The sequence below is a fragment of the Bombina bombina genome, chromosome 5 (genome assembly GCF_027579735.1).
Source record: "Bombina bombina isolate aBomBom1 chromosome 5, aBomBom1.pri, whole genome shotgun sequence".
NCBI classification, from domain to species: domain Eukaryota; kingdom Metazoa; phylum Chordata; class Amphibia; order Anura; family Bombinatoridae; genus Bombina; species Bombina bombina.
The window spans coordinates 757,097,299-757,118,748 of NC_069503.1; the positions used below are offsets into that span (position 1 = coordinate 757,097,299).

Genomic DNA, 21,450 nt, shown 5'->3' on the forward strand with positions numbered 1-21,450 from the left:
GTAATGGGGATAATTACCAGGATTGTGTGTCTGTTCTATTTATGGTTTATATTATAGTAGATATGTAATATCTGCCTTGGTACAGGGAGCCGTGGTGTTAGCTTTAATAAAACTTTTTTATTTTTTATCTGACCGACTTTTATTTTTATTCTAACCTTTTTTTAATTAAATTATAAAAGTTGGCAACTAATGAGGTAAAATTCTTGATTTTATATGTTACTGGCAGCTACCGGCAGCTAAGTGGTAAAATGACTGGTCAGTTGTGAAAAACATACATGATGGGATCAAGAGTAGTGGCTAAGGTAGAGCCTTTGGGTAGCATTGTGTGACCTACTATTGTATCCAGTCACTGACAGATTGTCTAGTATTTTGTGGAAAACAGCTGCCAACCCTCATTGGAATTTCCTCAAATTTAAAAACCCCACACACAGGTGTGAGAATCACTTTTTCGAGTTCTTCTTTTGCCATAGAATGCTTACATACATACTAGATTTCCATAGGAACAGAAATATTGAGGTCCTTAGCTTATAATAACTTAGCTTAACTTGTTGTGAGTTCATAATTTACTGTATTGCATCAATGTAAAATGTTATGTGATATGTTTATGTTGAATAAAAAAATAATATTGTAGTGAAACAACAAACCTTACCATAGAGTCTCAAAGTGTGTAAAACCATAATCTGCTAACTCATGTGGTTGGTCTAAATTATGATCTAAGAATCAAAACATCAGGTGTCAGCCATAATGTAAGTTTTATTTATCCATGTTAAGAAAATAGCCAAACTAAAGCACCTGGGACCCCCAGAGGATCTCCCTACAGTTGTTCACACCTTAATATCCTCATGACTGAATGACTGCCATTGCCTCTATGTTACAGTTGTAGGCTGCTTACAGCTGGTACATACTGCCTTGGCCATGTTGTTAATACACCTTTCAGTCTCAAGCCTCCTCACACATTTCATTTGAGCATTACACTGTATTACAATAACATGCATATTTTAGGCACTGTTCCATGTACACCAAAATGCCCATTGAGATATAAAGGGGAAATTCTACTAACAGTCCCCAGAGTCTACATATACAATTTCTGTACATCAATGCTTTAGACAACATACAACATACAACTCCTACACTGTGTATAGATTATGCTAGATCGTTTCTTTAACTCCTTCTTTGAAATTTAAAACACTCTGGATCCATTTAAATAAAGTTTATATTATCAATAATAATTATTATTTATTTTTCCCAGTAAATAACTAATAAGTAAAAACAACATATTGCCATGTGAACTCTTTGCAATACTTTTAAGAATGCAGTATAATGTATCATAAACATGCTAGAGTTTGTTCCTATTTGCCAAACATCTTCCACCTGTTGCTTCTAAAACCCATTTTACAAGACTCTTCTTAACATTGGCATCTATTCCAGCCAATTAGAAGAACCATGCAAATTATCTGGCCATCAGAAAAATCAGTTATCATGGTTGTTAACTAATTTAATTTGATCAATGCTTTGATTTGTGCAGATTTTCATATGATTTTGGTGTTTTTTAATTGAGCAGCATTGGAAACACATGTTGACCCCTGTTGCATTGGCATAAATTGGCTGCTAATGGTTTGGTGCATGTTTGTTCAAACAAAATCATTCTTAAACATGTAGGTACACTGCCCTCTCAAACCCCATTGAGAGGTACACATCCCAGGCACTCATAGACAGATGGACAGTTGGGTTTACAGCCAGTGACTGATGCAGTTAACTATATACAAGCCTGGGTGCAATATTCAATAGGAAAAGTCAGCAATTTAAGGGTACAGTCTACCTTTGTGTTTTTTATGTGACCAGAAAAGTTACAAATGCCTGTGTTACCCATGTTTGTTTCTCAGTGTGTTTGGTTGGAAGCTAGAATGTATGGATGAAAGTTAGGGACCCAGGTAGAAGAAGCCTTGGTGAGCCTTTCACTACTTGGCCCAATGCTGTAACTAACTCTTCAGTTTTTTTTATTTTATAGTGATGGTAAAGTCTCCCCTTTATAAAACAGATCCAGAATGTAAGTAATATTTTAGATGGAGTTTAATTCTTCCGTTGTCATGAAGATGCGCTGTAACTTACTTTGTAATATAGATATGAAATTCAAATTACCCTGTGCTTCGCCTCTCACATCAAAAGTATATTTTTCTGTGAGCTAACGGTTTAAATTGTTGTCCAATCAGCACTCTAGCTACAACAAAAGATACCCAAAGGGGAGAGCACTGATTGGAGAACAGTTTAAACATTTAACTCACAGAAAAATTTACTTTTGATTTGGGCGGCGGAGGGCAGGGAATTTGAATTTCATATCTACATTAAAAAGTAAGTTACAGAACATCTTCATTACAACTGATGAATTCAACTCCATGTAAAATATCACTAACATTCCGGATCTGTTTTTATAAAGCGGAGAGTTTACCATCACTTTAACTTAGTTGCGTGCATCTAAGCAAGTAATAGGTATTCTGCATGTTACGTTCTAATTCCAGAATAATGAAAACTAAAGACTGTATAAAGTAAATAATGTGTTCCATATAAGAACTGCACTGTTACTTCAATATTAAAGTTAACTAAATAGCAGTGTTAAAGGGACACTGAACCCAAATTTTTCCTCTCTTGATTCAGATAGAGCATGCAATTTTAAGCAACTTTCTAATTAACTCCTATTATCAATTTTTCTTTGTTCTCTTGCTATCTTTATTTGAAAAGGAAGACATCTAAGCAAATGAGACAGACAATTTTTGGTTCAGCCCCTTGACAGCACTTGTTTATTGGTGGGTGAATTTATCCACCAATCAGCAAGAACAACCCAGGTTGTTCACCAAAAATGGGCCGGCATCTAAACTTAGATTCTTGCTTTTCAAATAAAGATACCAAGAGAATGAAGAAAATTTAATAATAGGAGTGAATTAGAAAGTTGCTTAACATTGCATGCTCTATCTGAATCACGAAAGAAATTTGGCTTCAGTGTCCCTTTAATTTATCTTTTTGTGTCCATTTTGCATATTATTACCAAAAGAGCCTTTACTGCAGATCATACAATACATTTGCAAAACCAAATACTCATGTTTATATGCATATTTTGTTTGTTTTTTATTTTATATCCCACTTTAATTTTTTTAAATGAAATGTGTAGTCAGCCTCAAATCCTTAACTAAATGTAATATTATTTTAAAGGGCCATTATACACTTATTTTTTCTTGGCATAAATGTTTTGTAGAGGATCTATTTATAAAGCCCATAAAGTTTTTTTTTTTTTTTAAATGTATAGTTTTGCTTATTTTTAAATAACATTGCTCTGATTTTCAGACTCCTAACCAAGCCCCAAAGTTTTATTTGAATACCGTCAGCTACCTTCTCCAGCTTGCTCCTGTTTGTGTAAAGGGTCTTTTCATATGCAAAAGAAGGGGGGGTGTCTTATTTCCCGCTTGCAGTGGGCTTTTCAACTGCCTTTTCAACAGAGTTAAACTGAAAGCTTCTAAGTACGTTTTTAAACAGTTTTATACTGGATTTTTATATCAGTATCTGTGCATCTTATTCTTTATAGTAGTGTCTATTACATGCAGTTATATGAAAATGAGTGTATACTGTCCCTTTATATGTTAAAAGAATAGCCATATATAATTGTTTAGTGTATTTCTCTTTTTTTTTTTATTCTTTTTTTTTTTTTTAAATTAGGATCAAATTTTGGAATAAAATATATTTATTATACTAACCAATCCGTCCAATCTTAAAATAAAATATATTTATTTTACTGATCAGTGCTTTACCAAGAAAAAATGAATTTTGTGACACTTTTGTTATAAAAGGAACTTAGAATGCTTTTGGATTTCATGGAAGGAGAATTTTGAAGCAAAAACTGAGACAACTGGACTCTAATTGATGTAAATCAACTTGGTTTAATCATCACAAATAAATGCAATATAAAACTTTTCAATCCAACATGCCACTTTTATTGTATCAGTCCATCCTTATATACATAATTAAATACTTCAAGAATATATACAACACAGTTTGTAGGCACTTATATGATAAAAATAATAAATGTAAAGTTTTTTTCTTGAGTAAATATCATCACTGGGACTTTAAAGTCTTCTGTCTTGTATTTCTTCATTGGTTTAGATAATTATATATTGAATAAACTATTAGAATGTGAACATTGCTTCTCAGTAACAGGGAGTAGAATGTAAAATAGAATGGAAAAAGGGTTGTGAGGTAGGACAGTTGAACAGATTAATCTAATATGAACCTACTGATGTAATTTAATGCATTCTACAATATATGAACACCCCTAAATAATATAGTTAAAGAGACACTGAACCCAAATTTTTTCTTTCCTGATTCCGATAGAGAATGCAATTTAAGCAACTTTCTAATTTACTCCTATTATCAAATTTTCTTCATTTTCTTGGTATCTTTATTTGAAAAGCAAGAATGTAAGTTTAGATACCAGCCCATTTTTAGTGAACAAACCTGGATTGTTCTTGCTGATTGGTGGATTAATTTAACCGATCAATCAGCAAGCGCTGTCCATGGTGCTGAACCAAAAAATAGATTAAATGCCTTCTTTTTCAAATAAAGATAGCAAGAGAACAAAAAAAATATAATAGGAGTAAATTAGAAAGTTGCTTAAAACATGCTCTATCTGAATCACGAAAGAAAAAAATTTGGGTTCAGTGTCCCTTTAAGAGAAAAACTATCTGATATATTTTTTAAAGGGACATAATACTAAAAAAGGAAATGTGCATGAGTGAATTTTGAATTGAAGCATTCTTGCTATATACTTGTATTTCGCTTCTGGTATAAGTCATCAATGTTTAAGTGGCATATGCTGGGCAAACTCAGTGCCATGGGCTTACAAGGTGGGGCAAACGCCTGTGTGGAATTTTAGCTTTTATATACAATTATATATATTAGCATATGTCTTTATTACCATTATTATTGTCATGGCATATTTTAAACAGAGTTATCACTAACATGACAAATGCCACATCTCTGTGTTTAAATGCAGGTACACAATCACACATAGCATATATACATATGCCATTGAAATGGTAATAACCTTTATAGTAGCATTTTTCCTAATAAAGTACATTGCAAAAATACTCTATTCAAAACCTAAATTCACTCATGCACATTTCTGTTTTGACGGTTATGTACCTCTTAAGCTGTAGAATATTTCACTTCTAACTGTTATAATCTAACTTTTATATCAACAATGTGTAAGGCATGTCTATATCACCTTCATGTTGCATTATTATTACTTACTGGTATTAAAGAAGGTATGTAGGTTTATTGTCATTACGGATATATATGAGCTCGTCAAATGAAGAACACAAGTAATTTTCATCAGAAGGGTGTTTTTTTTATCTAATACAGTACACTTAACAGATAAATTTAGGTCTCAGGAAGGAAGCTGAGTGGCTGAGAGATGACATAGATCTGTAGTTGTTGATGTTCACCAATTTCTGCAACAAAGTGCATTCACTTTTAAAATAATCACTACTGATATACCATGAGTTACATATTTAAAATACTTTTTTTAATCACAGCTAAAAAAAAAGATAAATCAAATACAAGTTTTGTTTCAATTTGAGGCAACCAGACCAAACCACAAGGGTTAAAGGGATAGTCTAGTCAAAATTACACTTTCATGATTCAGATAGAGCAAGCAATTTTAAGCAACTTTCTAATTTACTCCTATTATCACATTTTTTTTGTTCTCTTGGTATCTTTATTTGAAAAAGCAAGAATGTAATATTAGGAGCCGGTTTATTTTTAGTTCAGTACCTGGGTCGCGCTTGCTGATTGGTGTCTAAATGTAGCCACTAATCAGCAAGCGCTTCCCAGGTTCTGAACTAAAAATGGGCCGGCTATTAAGGTTAGATTCTTGCTTTTTCAAATAACGATACCAAGAGAACAAATAAAAAATTATAATAGGAGTAAATTAGAAAGTTGCTTAAAATTGCATGCTCTATCTGAATCATGAATTTTGACTAGACTATCCCTTTAAGGAAAGAAATTAAACTTTTAATGTTTTTTTCTTCTTTGTTTGCTTAAAGGGACATTAAACCCAAAATTTTTCTTTAATTATTCAGATAGAGAATATAATTTTAAACAACATTCCAATTTACTTCTATTATCTAATTTGTTTAATTCTTTAGATATCCTTTGTTTAAGAAATAGCAATGCACATGGGTGAGCCAAACACACAAGGCATCTATGTGCAGCCACCAATCAGCAGCTACTGAGCCTTTCTATATATGCTTTTCAGCAAAGGATATCAAAGGAATGAAGCAAATTAGATAATAGAAGTAAATTAGAAAGTTGCTTAAAATTGCATGCTTTATCTAAATCATGAAAGAAAAAAATTGGGTTTAATGTCCCTTTAAACAGCATTCATTTAACTCACATATAGTGGCATTTATGTGAGTTCAGAATGTTCCTTCTAAAACACCATCAGAACATACCATAATGCATGCTCTTTTGTAACAAAACATTTGAACTGTTTTAGCTCAGTCTTTATAATTAATGTTTAAATAGTATTAATATTATTTTAGTATACACAAATCTTGTAACAACAACAAAAAACAAAATGATAATTTTGAAAGTCATATAGGACATTTATATATATATATATATATATATATACAGAGACAGCAGTTTGGCCTGCAGATTTCTATGTGCTCTACATTACAGTAATAAACCTTTCTGACAAATGTTTAGGGACATTACTCATTGAGTGTGCTTTATTTGGATAATGTTAATCCCTTTATGAGTTATACTAAATCAAGGCATGAAATATAACTGAGCCACCATATGATACACATGTTTATACAAGTGGTTATGTTAGCCTAAAATATATATAAAAGTAAGCATTGTGGCTCTCATATATAGGATTTAAAATAACTGAACAAGCAATAATTTACATTTTTAGAGGTCTTAAAGTTTTACACAGGTTCGATATTCTTCATGGAAGTGATACTGATTCCAGAATTCCAGAATTCATGAAGTAGGTAAAATCTGGATGGGTAACTAAAATACAGAAGAGCACAAAGAGAGATATGCTGTAATATGGTGGTGTGTTACACAAAACAAGGGCACACAGGCCTATACTAATTGGCCAAAATGCTTAAATACAAATCCCCAACTTTACGTTTTATCATTACACCATGAATGACATCCAAGTTAAATGGCCTCACGCACAATTAGACACTGTCATTTCACTCGTCTCCTTTTTAACACTGCAGGTTTTGTTGAATCCCATGGCTGCACCCAACATAGGACAAAAAAAAGTACATATTTACTATAATTTGGCACCAATTATTTGACGCTTAGGATTTGCTGCATGGGCTAAATAAACATATGGTAACAATTAGTTTGACTATGGATTAAACTCTTTACTACTGGAGATGTCAGCAAACTATTACTCTGGTACTACAGAAGTTGCTTGTTATTATCTGTGTGTACTGTTAAATGGCTGGATATATAAACGTAAATATCTAGATGATTTTTGGAAGAGAACACATTAAATGACTTAGATTGTAAGATTCTAGGGACCAGGGCCCTGTCTATCACCTTATTTACTGTACCCCCTGTATAGCATGTAGAATTTGTTAGAGGACTAAGGATAATGATAATAATCTGAGGTCTGTGACTGTTATAGTAAAATATATAATCATGTTTGTGTGGTTTGGCATCGTTCTGTTCAGCAAGCTATATTTCCCGAATTGAAGATTTAAATTAGAGTTCAGTACGTAATGATTGCAGTGAGTCAGTGTGATTAATAACTGTGACTGCAGTTTGCAGTATATGGTTAAAGGGACATAAAACCCCCCAAACATTCATGATTCAGATAGAGCATACAATTTTAAACAATTTTACAGTTTACTTTGATTACCAAATTTTCTTGTCATCCTTTGTTGAAAATCTGTAAGGTAAGTTCAGGAGTGTGCACATATCTGCAGTACTATATAGTAGCAATTTTGCAACAATGTTATACATTAGCAAGAGCAGTAGATGGCAGCACTATTTCCTGTCATGTAGTGCTCCAGATCCAGACGTGCATGATACCTATCTAGTATCTCTTCAGCAAAGAATAACCAGAGAATGAAGCAAAATTAATAATAGAAGTACATTAGAAGCTTTCTTAAAATTGTATTCTTTATCTGAATCATGAAAGAAAAAAGTTGCGTTTCGTGTCTCTTTATTAACTCTTTGAGTGCTAACGACGGCTCTAACACTCACCCACCTTGAGAGCAATCTGGGGGCTCCCACCTACTCCCACCCCGGCGATCTGGCCTGAATAGTGAGAGGCATCACCGGGGCTTCATGATTCGCGCAGTGACAACACGCGCAATGATGTGATGATGTCACTGCTCAACTTTATTTTTAAATTAACAATGGACAATATAGGGAAATGGGGCATGCTGCTTAAATCCTGTATTTTAGGCATCTAAGCAGCTACAGACCCCCAAGGTAATCGCCTAACCTTTCCAATGGTATAAGTCTTGGGGATCTGGAAAAAAAAGAGTAAAAAAGTAAAAAAATAAATATATTTAAAAAGTAAAAAAAAAAAGCTCAAATCCAGTTTAGCACCCAGGTGGGAAATGGTTTAGCAGCCAAAGGATTAATAGACTTTATGCAACTTAGATATATAAGAATATAGGAGGTTTCTGAACTTAAACTGACATTGCACACAAAAATGAATCTGCTCCTATAACTGTTTAGTTATGTAATTTTTAAAAAAAAATGCAATGTACATATATTAGTATTTTGCTGGCATTTGCCCCATAATTGCTATAGACATTTTTTCTACTATACTGGTATTAATATAAATGCTTTAAGTGAAACCTATCAATATTTTAGTGTTTTACAGTGCTATGAACCTGTCATGCACAAATACATATAAAACACACATTGGCATTCCCAGATTGCTCTGTTCAAAGACGTTCTCCCACAATACACATATCCCATGTAATAAGTCTAACAAGCAACTCTGGCCTAGTTTCTATTCATGTGGTAAATTGTGGAAACTGATGATAAAAACATGTATCTCTCTTTAAGTCTATGGTGCTTTTTTATGTTACCACCAGTCTCCAAACTTTTCCATCTCAATGGAAACTAGGCCTCTGTGCGCAAGCAGCGAATGCAAGTGCATTAAACATACTGTGTGATCTGCAGGCCGTGTGCACATAGAGGGCTATTACTAACACACATTAATACTAGAAGAATTTCTAATATAAGTATATTGTAAAACATGTTTCTAATCTGAACTGAAATGCATGGATGTGTATTGTGTTATAGGCTATGAATATTTTTAAAAAAGAAAACTGTGGATAGTTGGCAATGCTGTCCAACTCTTGGGCCACAAGCAAATAATCCAATATTGCAAACTAAGCACAGATGAGTCAATAAAATTCACACTCATTAAAGAGACATGAGTCTCTTTCAAAACATACAATTTTAAACAACTACTTACCAATTTACTTCTATTACCATATTTGCTTTATTCTCTTTGTATCTTTTGTTGAAGGAGCAGTAAGGCACTACTGGTAGTTAGCGGAACACATAGTTGAGCAAATTACACCAATCTCCAGCATACTCCAAGTTGTGCATTGCTGCTCCTAAACCTACCTAGGTATGAATTTAAACAAAGCATACTACAAGTTGTTTTGTAAAAGTAATGTTCCTTTGCTGAATTAAATATTTTTTTCTGTGTAAGTTGTGTCTATCAGCTATATTACGGTCCAGTGATCATCAATCTGTTTGGTTTAGTATTCATGTGCAGACACTGTCCACCCAGACTAAAACAAATGTTTTAGACTTTAGGAAGGCTGAACAACTATTTAAAAGGGCAAACTCTATTACGCAGACTCAAGAATAAAGGGAATTTTTGAATGGTGCCATTTTAGATGCAACCATACACTGTATTAGGCATGTTTGTAAAAGTAAAAGAAAGAGGAAACCAATATGGTTTTCCAAAGAAGCAGCACATGCTGTAAAAACAAAAAAAGATTATAAAAATTACAGACACACACAGTCAGATGATGATATGCAAATATGGAGACTCCAACAAAAAAAGACTAAGCAGTTAAGTAGGAAGGCTAAAGCTCATGTGGAAGAGAACATAAGCCCAGTCAGTAAAACTTGGGGAAGAACCCTTCTTTAGATATATCAGCAAAAGGAGAAAATCTAAGGAATAGCAAAATTGATAACAGTTGATGGTAGAATAGAAGAAGATAAACAAATTGCAGACTGTCAATGATTACTTCTGTCTTTACAATAAGATTGCAAAGATAAAATGTCTACATTAAAGTGACGGTAAACTTCATCGTTTATAGTTACAATATTTGTAATGCTAAAGTAAGAGGTGGGTTTTTTATTCATGAAAGGCAATTTTTTTAATAATTACCCTTTCATGTTTTCATATTTTGTGCCGTTCCTCCGCCCATAATGGATACTCTTTTTCTTACTTCACTGACGATTCAGGCTGTAGCCAATCGTATCGCACCCCCTTTTGGCGTCCAGGAATTAAATAATAACCCCCCCAGTTTTGGATGCCAATGGAGGCGCGATGCGATTGGCTTCAGCCTGGGATCTAAAGTTTAACACTGCAAAGTGCAAAATTATGTATTTAGGAAAGAAAAATCCAAACGTTAATTACAGACTTAATGACACTTTACTGACTGTCACAAATGAGGAACAGATCTTGGGAATTACTATTTCAGATGATTTAAAATTTAGTAAACAAAGAAGTATTGCAGAGTATAAGACCAGTAGAATACTTGGTTGTATTGGTAGAGGTTTTTGCAGCAGAAATAGTAAGGTTCTTATGCCACTTTACAGATCACTAGTTAGGCTTCATCTTGAGTATTGTGTGCAGCGTTAGAGGCCATATCTCCAGGGTGACTAAAAATGGTATATGGAGGGTGACTAAAATGGTATATGGTCTAAAATATAAAACTTACCAGGAGAGGTTCAATGACTTAATATGTATAGCTTAGAGGAGAGAATGGAAAGAGGTGATATGATAGTAGTATTTTTAGAATTTTGCTAAGGGGCTTAGCAAAGCTGAGGCTGTATTTTTCATAAAAGAAAAATTCAAGAACAAGGGGTCAAGATCTCAAGCTGAAGGGTAGTAGATTCAGGAGTAATTTGTGGAAGCACTTCTTTACAGAAAGGGTCATTGATTCATGAAATAATCTTCCACAAGAGGTGGTAATGACAAATACTGTGGGGCTTCCAGAATGCCTGGGATAAGCATAAAGCTATCCTACTAACTAGATATGTTTATACTTTTAGGAAAGACTTGTTGGACCTATGGTTTTTATCTGTCGTCAAAATCTATGTTTCTATGTTTCTATCACAAATTGATCAGTAGAGACTTCCTGAGAGTTTCAAATTACATTTAAAAACATTTGAATTAATCTTTTTATTCAAAAATTTTATTCAAAAATTCAAAAAATATTTTATTCAAAAATATGTAATATATAGTAATATAATGTCCTTTCATATAAATGATTTAATAATGCTGAGCACCATCTCCCTTTAAGGTCTGGTACTAGTCACTGATGTTAAATTTCAGCTGCATCAAGATGAAACCTAGTCTCAGAACAAATTATTTCTAACAAACACTTTTCATACCCTTTTGCTTGCAAACACCCTTTATTATTTTAATGTTAATTTAAATTAGTGTAATTTTTACTAAAATAAGCGCTTAAATGTATTATACTTAAAGGGACACTGAACCCAATTTTTTTCTTCCGTGATTCAGATAGAACATGCATTTTTAAGCAACTTTCTAATTTACTTCTATTACACAATTTTTCTTCATTCTCTTGTTATTTTTATTTGAAAAAGAAGGTATCTAAGCTAAGGAGCCAGCCAATTTTTGGTTTAGTACCCTGGACAGCACTTGTTTATCGGTGCTGTCCAATCAGCAAGGACAACCCAGGTTGTTCACCAAAAATGGGCCGGCATCTAAACTTACATTCTTGCTTTTCAAATAAATATACCAAGAGAATGAAGAAAATTTGATAATAGGAGCAAATTAGAAAGTTGCTTAAAATTGCATGCTCTATCTGAATCACAAAAGAAAAAAATTGGGTTCACTGTCCCTTTAAGTACAAATGCATTTTTTAAATAAAGTAACTGTATTCCCCAGTCTCATTTATACACAAAATTAAAAAAAACTTGTATAACAAAGAAATTTCATTCAATATTGAATTGTGAATCAAGCAAAATGATACATAGCACCAGTTTTTGTGCAAAACAATATAATCAGTACATAAAGTGATTATTTTACCCAATCTCTGTACATATGGAAGACAAATTATCAGTTTAAAAGCTGAATATTTGTGTTTTACATTATTTAAAGAAAAGCATATACTGTATTATTGTTGACTTATATATGGCGCCATCGGCATTCTGAGCTGACAAGGGCACACTGGTCATCCGAACAAATGTTTTATATGCAGTACAAGCTTACTAAAGGCATAACTTTAACTAGAAGAATTTTTTCCCAATATATTTGTACTGCAAAAATTATTCTATTCTAAACTGAAATACATTCATATACATTTCAGTCTTGAGTTTTATGTCTCTTTAATTTAAAAACACAAAAAAACACATCTCAATTAAAATTGTCAACTTTCATTGCAAATTGATACATGTTTTTGACTGTGAAATTACCATACTATTGGTTAAAAAAATAGTCAAATTGTTTACTAAACTGCATTAACTAAATTAACAAATCAAAGGTGCTGCTTCAGAGATATGGTAACTATTTTTGATTGGATAGCAGTCTAAGACTAAAATCCATTATGGCAAATAAAATATGTGCTCAGATAGTGTGCGGGAAATCCGGCTCCACGGGGAGCCAAACCGGATTTCCCGCACGGCTATTGGCTAAGAGGTGAAAACTTCACCTCTCAAGCAAAACAGCATTCTGCCGTGTGCTGCCTGAGCAGCTCAGTGCGGCGAACGCTTGAAACAAATAAAGGAGAATTCAACATGAAGTATTTTATACTTCATGAATGAAAGTCCGCTTTATTTGTTTCAATGGTCAATCCTAGCATTTCAGAAACGCTAGGATTGACTTTCACTTTAAAGTGGACAGAGAAGCCAAAATAAAACTTTTGCGAGTAAGACAGGGCCTAGCAATTCAACTTATACTCACAACATTCACTAAACTTCAAAAGGATGGTGATATGCAGGGCCGCCATCAGGGGGTGACAGGGGTGACTCCTGTCAGGGGCCCAATGAGCCAGGGGGGCCCCATGAGGCAAAAACTAAAAAAAAAAATAAAAAAAAAAATTTTTTTTTTTTTTTTTTTATTTTGGCAGCCACCAGTGGGTACTACAGGAGAGTGCTAATTGAGCATGGGAAATGTTATTACAAGGAGTAAAGTATTAGCATTTGAGAGGATTTCTTAGTGTGCACTAAACCACTATGCTCAGTGTGAGACAGACTTGGCACTTTGTACAGTGTGTGCCTGAGTCAGACGGCAGATCACTTTCATTTGAAGAGGAGGTAGGACTTACTTAGCAAATGTTTTTTATTTCTTTGTGCAATTTTGGATTGTAACTTCAGTGTGGTAGTAGTTGTATGGTGGGGCTAGGGGTCCATAAAAACACATTTTTTTTAGCAGCAGTGTATTTATGATTATTTGACAATGCTGTAGAAATTCTATATTTAAAACCATGCAGAAATGTTTCCTCCTCAATACACAAATGGTAGATGCCCTTTTGGCAAATATGCATTTTATATATATTACATTCCAGTTTACTGCCCCTTTATGCAAGGACTTTCCAGATGCAAGGAGGCATTTTATCTAAGATTTTTACATCTGCATAAAATTTTATACTCTCAGACTAAGATTGCTCAGTGTTTGAAATGAGACAGGTTAACTTAAAACTGTTCAGTTTACACTACAGCTGACTTAGTTTTGAAATACATACCAACAAGCCTAAATCCTGCATTTAACCAGATCTAATGGTATGAGTACCACAGCTTATGGTCCCACCAAGACCATATAGAGTACAGCATTTTCAAAATCCATAAGTACAGCTGACAGATGGGAACATTTGTACACTATATTTGAAGTGGTGCTCTTGGTTGGTGAAAATGGGAAAAAAACAAACAAACATATGTCAACCTTTTAAAGGTACTTTTCTTCATCTAGCCATCTACCCAGCTCATTAATGTACAATTTTGAATTCACAGAATTATTTTTGTTTGCACATTTACAAATATGATTCTTTAAAAAGTGATCTCTTAATTTCTGCATTTTTTTTTTATCATGCATGTCACACTGTTGATTTAGGGGATGCAAGGTGCATAAATGTTTCCTCCTGTGAGTGTTTCTGTGGGTGTATGTGTTTATGTCTTTGTGCTTTGGTTTGTGTCTCTATGTGTATGTATTTTTTATCTGTGGGTCACTCTGTGAGGGTGGGTGTGTATGTCTTTGTGCATTTTCTGTGGATGTCTGTGAGGGTGTGTGCATATGTCTTTGAGCTTTTTCTATGGGTGTTTCTTTGAGGGTGTGTGTGTGTATGTATGTATGTATGTCTGTGTTTTCTGTGGGTGTCTCTTTTAGGGTGTGTGTATGTCTTTGTGTGTTTTCTGTGGATGTCTCAGTGAGGGTGTGTGTATGTCTGTGTGTTTTCTGTGGATGTCTCAGTGAGGGTATGTGTATGTATGTCTTTCTGTGTTTTTCATGTGGTTGTCTCTGTGTGTGTGTATGTCTTTGTGTGTTTTCTGTGGGTGTCTCTGTGTGTGTATATGTCTTTGTGTGTTTTCTGAGGCTGTCTCTGTCGGTGTTTCCTTGGGTGTATGTGCAAGTATGAGTTTGTGTGTGTGTGTCCATTGTCTGTTCCTTTTTAGGACATTTTGACCTTACTACTAATTATTCACATCTTTCTACAGACTTTGAGACTAACAAGACCTTTCCGGAAGTAACCACTCCACCATTTAACCTTTAAATTATTGTTTAGGCAGTTCAGGGCCCTTCCTTTCAGCCACTGCATGCTGTTGACATAATTTAGTTGTCATCTTCCTTTACAAAAAGATAATCAGAACTCCATATTTTGTTTTCTAAATCTCCTTTTTTTACAAAACTGTAGTTTACCTCATTACTTGTCAGGTCAATGTAAACAAGTGCTAAGTGTCTGTTTGGGTTTCTGTGTCTGAGTGTGTTTCTTTGCGTGTCTGCTAGAGTGTCTATATGTGAATCCTTATGTGTGAGTGTGTTTGTGTGTTTCAGTGTATGAGTGTGTCTGTGTCTGTGTGTATGTTACTACCTTTACAACATTTCCAAGTTTAAATAGACAATTAAGAATAAAGTGCATATACGTTTTAGTCACTTGGTCAAAAATTGCACATGTCAAAGGAGGGGGGGGGGGGCCCTGATCAATGGTTGAGTCAGGGGCCCCAAAATTTCTAGTGGCGGCCCTGGTGATATGTGAGATTGTATGAACCCGACAAACACTTTTCTTAAAGGGGCATTAAACACTAGGGGCCAGCTTACAAGTAGAGCGATAAATATCGCTTTCCCGAAAGCAATATTAGTGCTTCACTGAGTAATACCAGCGCACACTAATGTGCGCTAATATTACAAGTTGACAGCAATGCGCATGCAAGCTTGCATTCGCATTGCTGGGAAGCATTGCGCTCACAAGAGTGCGCTTCCATAGGCTCCAATGGGAGCCTTGTTCTTACCCCATGACGTCATGAGAACCTCACACAGCAAAGAGGGTAAGTAGTGCAGCAATTGCACATATACACATACAAACACATAAATATATATGTATATAAGCATATACATATATAATTACAAGGAACACATACTTCCCATAGACTGCAAAGTAAAGGCACTTTAATGTTTCTTTTCTAACACTCCACACCCGTCGCTTTTAACCCCTTAAAAATGCCTAGTACAGTTGTTTTTTAATTTAAAAAATGATACATTTTGAGGGCATTTGGGACACTTTAAGAAAATTAACCAGAGATCCGACCTCTGGTTAATTTTCTGATCACTAATTGCTACCGAGAGCTTGTGGTAGCAATAACCAGCCACTTGTAAATGAGTGCTCCAATTGTAATCTAGCCCTAAATAAATGCTAGATAGAATGATGTATTCAAAAAATAATAATCTGAAAATAGCATGTAGATGGATTTTTAAAGTTAAATTAGTTGTTAAATATTTACTAAATAAATGTCAAGTTCTAGTGTCTATAAAACAATGGGAGCTGCCATGTTGTAACTTAGGTTACCTTCTCTGCTGTGGCCAATTAGTGGCAGTTATAAATAAGTCACTAGAGTGTGCAGCCAATGGCTGTGTGGAATTTAATAGTGTATATATACACAATTTACCATTTTATATTACCATCTCAAAGTGTTTAATGTCCCTTTAATACATATGTTTTTAGTTCTGAATGAGTTGACAAGGTGCAAGATACTTCTTATATGCACATTCATTACTGTCACTAGGAACTATCTTGCACCTTGATAACTCATGCTGTGAAAACCTCTCCATTTCAAAAAAGTCCAAGTCAAGCCTGTATTGTCAATATTTGGTTATACATTAGGTCACATGTTTGTTTTAAACGTTTAACATAAATTTTCAAGCATTATCTTCAAAACATTTTAATTCCATATCTGGTTAATCTCCTAAACAGAATGTATAGTTAAAGGGATAGTAGTCAAAAGTAAACTTTCATGATTCAGATAGACTATGTAATAATTTTAAATCATTTTCCAAATTATTTCTATTATCTAATGTTCTTTGTTCCCTTGTTAACTTGTGTTGAAAAGCATACCTAGGTAAGCTCAAAGGCAGGAATGCACTACTAGGAGAAAACTGCTGTTTGATGGCTGCATATATGCCTCTTGTCATTGGCTCACCTGATATGTTCAGCTAGTTCCCAGTAGAGCACTGCTGATCCTTCAACAAAGGATTCCAAGAAAATGAAGCAAATATAATAATATAAGTGAATAAAAAAGTTGATTTATTTTATTTAACTGTATGCTCGATCTGAACCATATACAAAAAATATTCTGGCTTTATGTCCCTTCAGTCCATGACAATGATTGCCAGAAAAGAACTAGAAATTATATGTAATAGAGTCTTGAGGAGATTCTGCCGTTAACAGCAATTTCCAATCAAAATGGTCTTTACAGTACACAGTGTCCTTTCTGTCTTATTTTGTCACCTCGTTATCACTGGTATCATTGGTCCAGTGCAGGAATAAGTGAGCTGTTTTAGACATAAGCCACTGGTCCTGCTAAATACAAAGGAACTAACTTGTGGAGGTGACAACAGAGCCGTGAAACTAATAAACCAGTGAGTAACTATTCCTTCAGTTTCATTTCTATAGAAGCATTAATTTCCTTACTTTTCATATCAATTTAAACCTTTTCACACAAACAATATCCATCCATCATTAATAATTGCCTTTCCATATTAATGATTTTTAGTATAATGTCCATTACCACTAGCTTGGAACCAGCAAGATAAAACAGTGCTCATCCCAACTGAGTTATGTAGATGAGAAAAGTATAAAACTTTGTACCTTACAACTTGTAATAAGAGTTTTGAGATATAAGTATATAACTAACACAAAAGGCATTAGGAGACCGTGTGGTCGATTCCATTCTTTCCAACAACGTTTATCAGTGGGGGGTTTTGGCTACCGTTCCATGTTTTTAAAGATCTGAGTGATCACAATCCAAGAAATAACAACATCTATATTTTGGTAAACGTTCGTTTTGGATCAGAACAAATATTATGAAAATCACACATACAATCCATACGAAGCAATGGCTTCAGAGATCACAATCGTCCCCGACCACAGGTTTTGCACTTTATTTGGGCAACAAAATGGATATCACGCAGTCAGTATTGGGTTTTCTCGATCATTTGCATGCAGGTTGAATTGTGCTGGTATTACAGGTTGAAAGCAAAAGTGATCGCTTGAGCGCAATTGTTATTTATGCTAGAATGATTTGTTGCATCCTCAGAGCTAACTGTTTTGCGAAACAAAAGTGTCACAAAACACATAAAAAATACATTACAAAAGTACACTTACACTATCTAATAAAAATTATTTAAAAAAATATTGCACACAAAAGTTATAAGGGCTCAAAGATATGAGTAGAGAAACAAATGGAGGAGAAGCAATACATAAAAGTTAAAACTTGACTTCTTTGTCAATAAAAAATAAATATTGCATTCAAAGTTTGCCCATAGTGTAGTGAAGAGCAGCTTACGCGTTTCGCTACAATGCCGTACGCATAGCTTGTTTAGCGATTATTTATCGATTATATTGACACAAGTGCACCAGAGTCTTCCCGAAAGGGAATTTTGACTCAAAGATATGAGATCTCAGGTGTTAGAAAAAAAGGCAGGTGAAGGGCTTTAACATTGAGATACATACATATACATGTCTTAATATGTATATATATATATATATATATATATATATGTGTGTGTGTGTACATATGTATTCATATATTTATACGTGTATAAATGTATTTATAGACATATATAAACACATTAATACATATATACACATATATAGGCATATATAGATATATAGATTATAAATTCCCACGAGAATAGGGCCCTCAATCCCTCCTGTATGTGTTTGTAAATTTTGTCCTGTCTCTTAGAAGTCTTGTATTGTTTTAATGAATTGTATCCATGGACAGCGCTGCAGAATATGTTGGCGCTTCATAAATAAAGTATAATAATAAAATAAAATAAATTAGAGCCCTTTGCAGTTATGTACATAAAAAAAACATATTTATGCAATATTCCTATTTAATAAAGTTTTAACTATGTATTTACTGTGAATATTTCACATTCCAATGTTCTGCACACTGCATACTAGTTTCTATGTATTTCTAAATATATATTCCTATTTTTATCTGTATATATCTATACCTATATATAATTATATATACATATATATATATATATATATATATATATATATATATATAAATAAAGGTATAGATATATATTGTACCAAAATACCATCAGATATATATATATATATATAAATTTGTATTTATGAATAAATAGAACATATTCTGCGATGTGCAGAACACTGGATGTGAAATATTCATATTTTCAAGTTGGGTTAGAGCAAATGAGAATATGCGATCAGGTTTGCGCGAGAGTGGGGTGTTATTTTTTTCCACTTTTTTTTCTCCCTTGACTTCTATGGGGGAATACGTGTATGCACACGCGATATTGTAAGTTCGTCTTTTTGCTTGCGTCAGGTTAGTGCGAGCACGATAATTTTTTACTTTCAACTCATAATAGCAGCACAACCCAACGCACGCAAAATGTTTACTACTAGTGCAATTAGCGATATAGCGAAAGCGCTACATAGCGCTCCACTTGTAATCTAGCCCTAAATCTTAATTTGTTTTGATTTTCGTGATAAAAGTACTGTGCTGCAAACTCAAATATTAAATTTGACATAGTGGGTGTTTGGTAAAGCAAAGCAACAACAATAGATAAAACAGGGAAGCAATATAGAACCAACTGGTTCACACAAAGGAGAATTACTTCCTTCTCACAAACACATTGAACCCATTTCACAAATTTATAAGAGGTACAGTCAAAAACCTCTACAGTCAAAAAGAAAGTCAGACCAGCACATCAACCTGTAAACATGATTAAGGGGAACACCCCCGAAACGTTGTGAGCCTGTATCCCCATACTTAATGGAATAAAGGGATTTTATCTATGGGAATTTCCTCTCTTTATTTGCTAAAAACCTCTACAGTATCATAAATGAATTACATACTACAAATGCAACCAGTTAAAAAATATCTCATATTGCTTCTCTAACTTTCATTTTTTGTTTTTTTAAGGTGGGGTAATAGTAGATATATTTTTGTTAATAAGCCCCTTATAATTATCAAATTTGTTTTCTAGAAACAAAAGCTATAACTGTTTAAAGAGCATATTTACATATGTTTTGCCTTTCCTGTGCACCCACATTCAAACACTGCTCCTGCTCAGAGAGCCAGTGATGACGTTTCATGTTGGGAATGACTTTTCATGCCACCACTGGCACTCTGAGCAAATGGGGTATGTGGTTACAGGTACACGAGAGCACAGCATATGTAACTAAATATAATAATAACTTATGTAGTCCCTTTCTCCTGGTTGGATGCAAAGCATTCAAATATGCCTCAGAAATATTAATAGATTTTACTAGAATTCTTTTTATAATACAGGTATTTTGCAAAAATTGTTTTATTCAAAACTAGAAATTCTTGTTCATTTTTGAATCATTATCCTGTTGGTCCAGACTCAAACCTTTGTGAATAGATCAGTATCTAATTTAGAATATAATAGTATTGAACTTGCATATCTGCCAATTACTTGACATTAATATGCACAACATTCCCACACCTAATTAATATATTGTCCTCTCTTTCCTTTTCTGAAAGTTATTAAAATGATGAAAATGTTTAATCATGTATATGTTTTTACAGTTCTGTACTATGCTATAGTAACTTATCTACTATACAAATAACAGTACAGTTATCAAGAAAACATCTAATAAAGGCAATAATAATTTATTGAATTATGAACTTGCTGTTTTCTCCAGGTTTAGTAGCTAGGAGCACTTACTAGAAGACCCTTGGGTTGGGCCCAATAAAATTCAGTGCCGGTAAATTCATTTCTCATGGTGTGAAAACAAATAACTATCTGAACACTGCTAGACCTCTGCCCTGGCAGAACAGAGGAGAAGAATCTCACTGTGATTGTTTTTTACACCACCACACCCAGATCAACAACAGCTGTCACAGTAGTTCTGGTAGGTTTGTGTAGACCACTGCCAAAACAGGGGGTGAGTCGTCCTTTCTTCCTATCCCCACCCAACATTGGTGGCCCACCCAGGATGTTAAACGTGTATCAATGAGGGCATGTAATATGCTTAATGAGATTATATGCAGAGTAAAATCTGTGTCATTCATTTTCTCACAATCTGAGTGTCCCATGCACACGGAATACTGTCACCTGATGTATTGCAGGTTGAGTTTTGAGAGCTGACAGTCATGAGAACTGAGCTTTCAAGGAACAAAAGCAGCATGGGTTTAGCTGTCTAGAGAGGTTATTGGCACCAAATAGGATGTTTGCAGAAAGAAAGGTCAGGTAGTATGCTTTTCAGATTAGCCAGAACAAAACAAACAGTTCTTTGTTTAAGTATCCTAGTTTTATGATTTCCCTCCTTGCCCCCAAGACTTTTCAAATAATAAGAAATAGCATTTGTTACAATTTAAAGGGACATTAAACTCAGAATAAACCCCCCATGCTTTGGCTATGTATATATTAAAAAAATGAATGCACAACCACTATTAATTAATACAATTTTCCTGCAATTTACCTCTGAAAGT

The 21,450-nt window shown here is 34.0% G+C and overlaps 1 protein-coding gene across 9 annotated transcripts in view; it reads right to left on the reverse strand.

The window, feature by feature from the left end:
• NFATC1 (nuclear factor of activated T cells 1) overlaps window positions 1-21,450 on the reverse strand; it is a 351,303-nt gene that overhangs the window by 193,128 nt on the left and 136,725 nt on the right. Inside the window, exon 9 of one of the 9 annotated variants that reach the window (XM_053714843.1) lies at window positions 3,907-7,062. The exons of the other annotated variants lie outside the window; for them this stretch is intronic. Within the exon in view, the coding sequence (XP_053570818.1) occupies window positions 6,998-7,062 (65 nt within the window). The 3' untranslated portion in view covers window positions 3,907-6,997. Of the gene's footprint in view, window positions 1-3,906; window positions 7,063-21,450 lie in introns of those variants that run through there. 9 annotated transcript variants of the gene reach the window in all.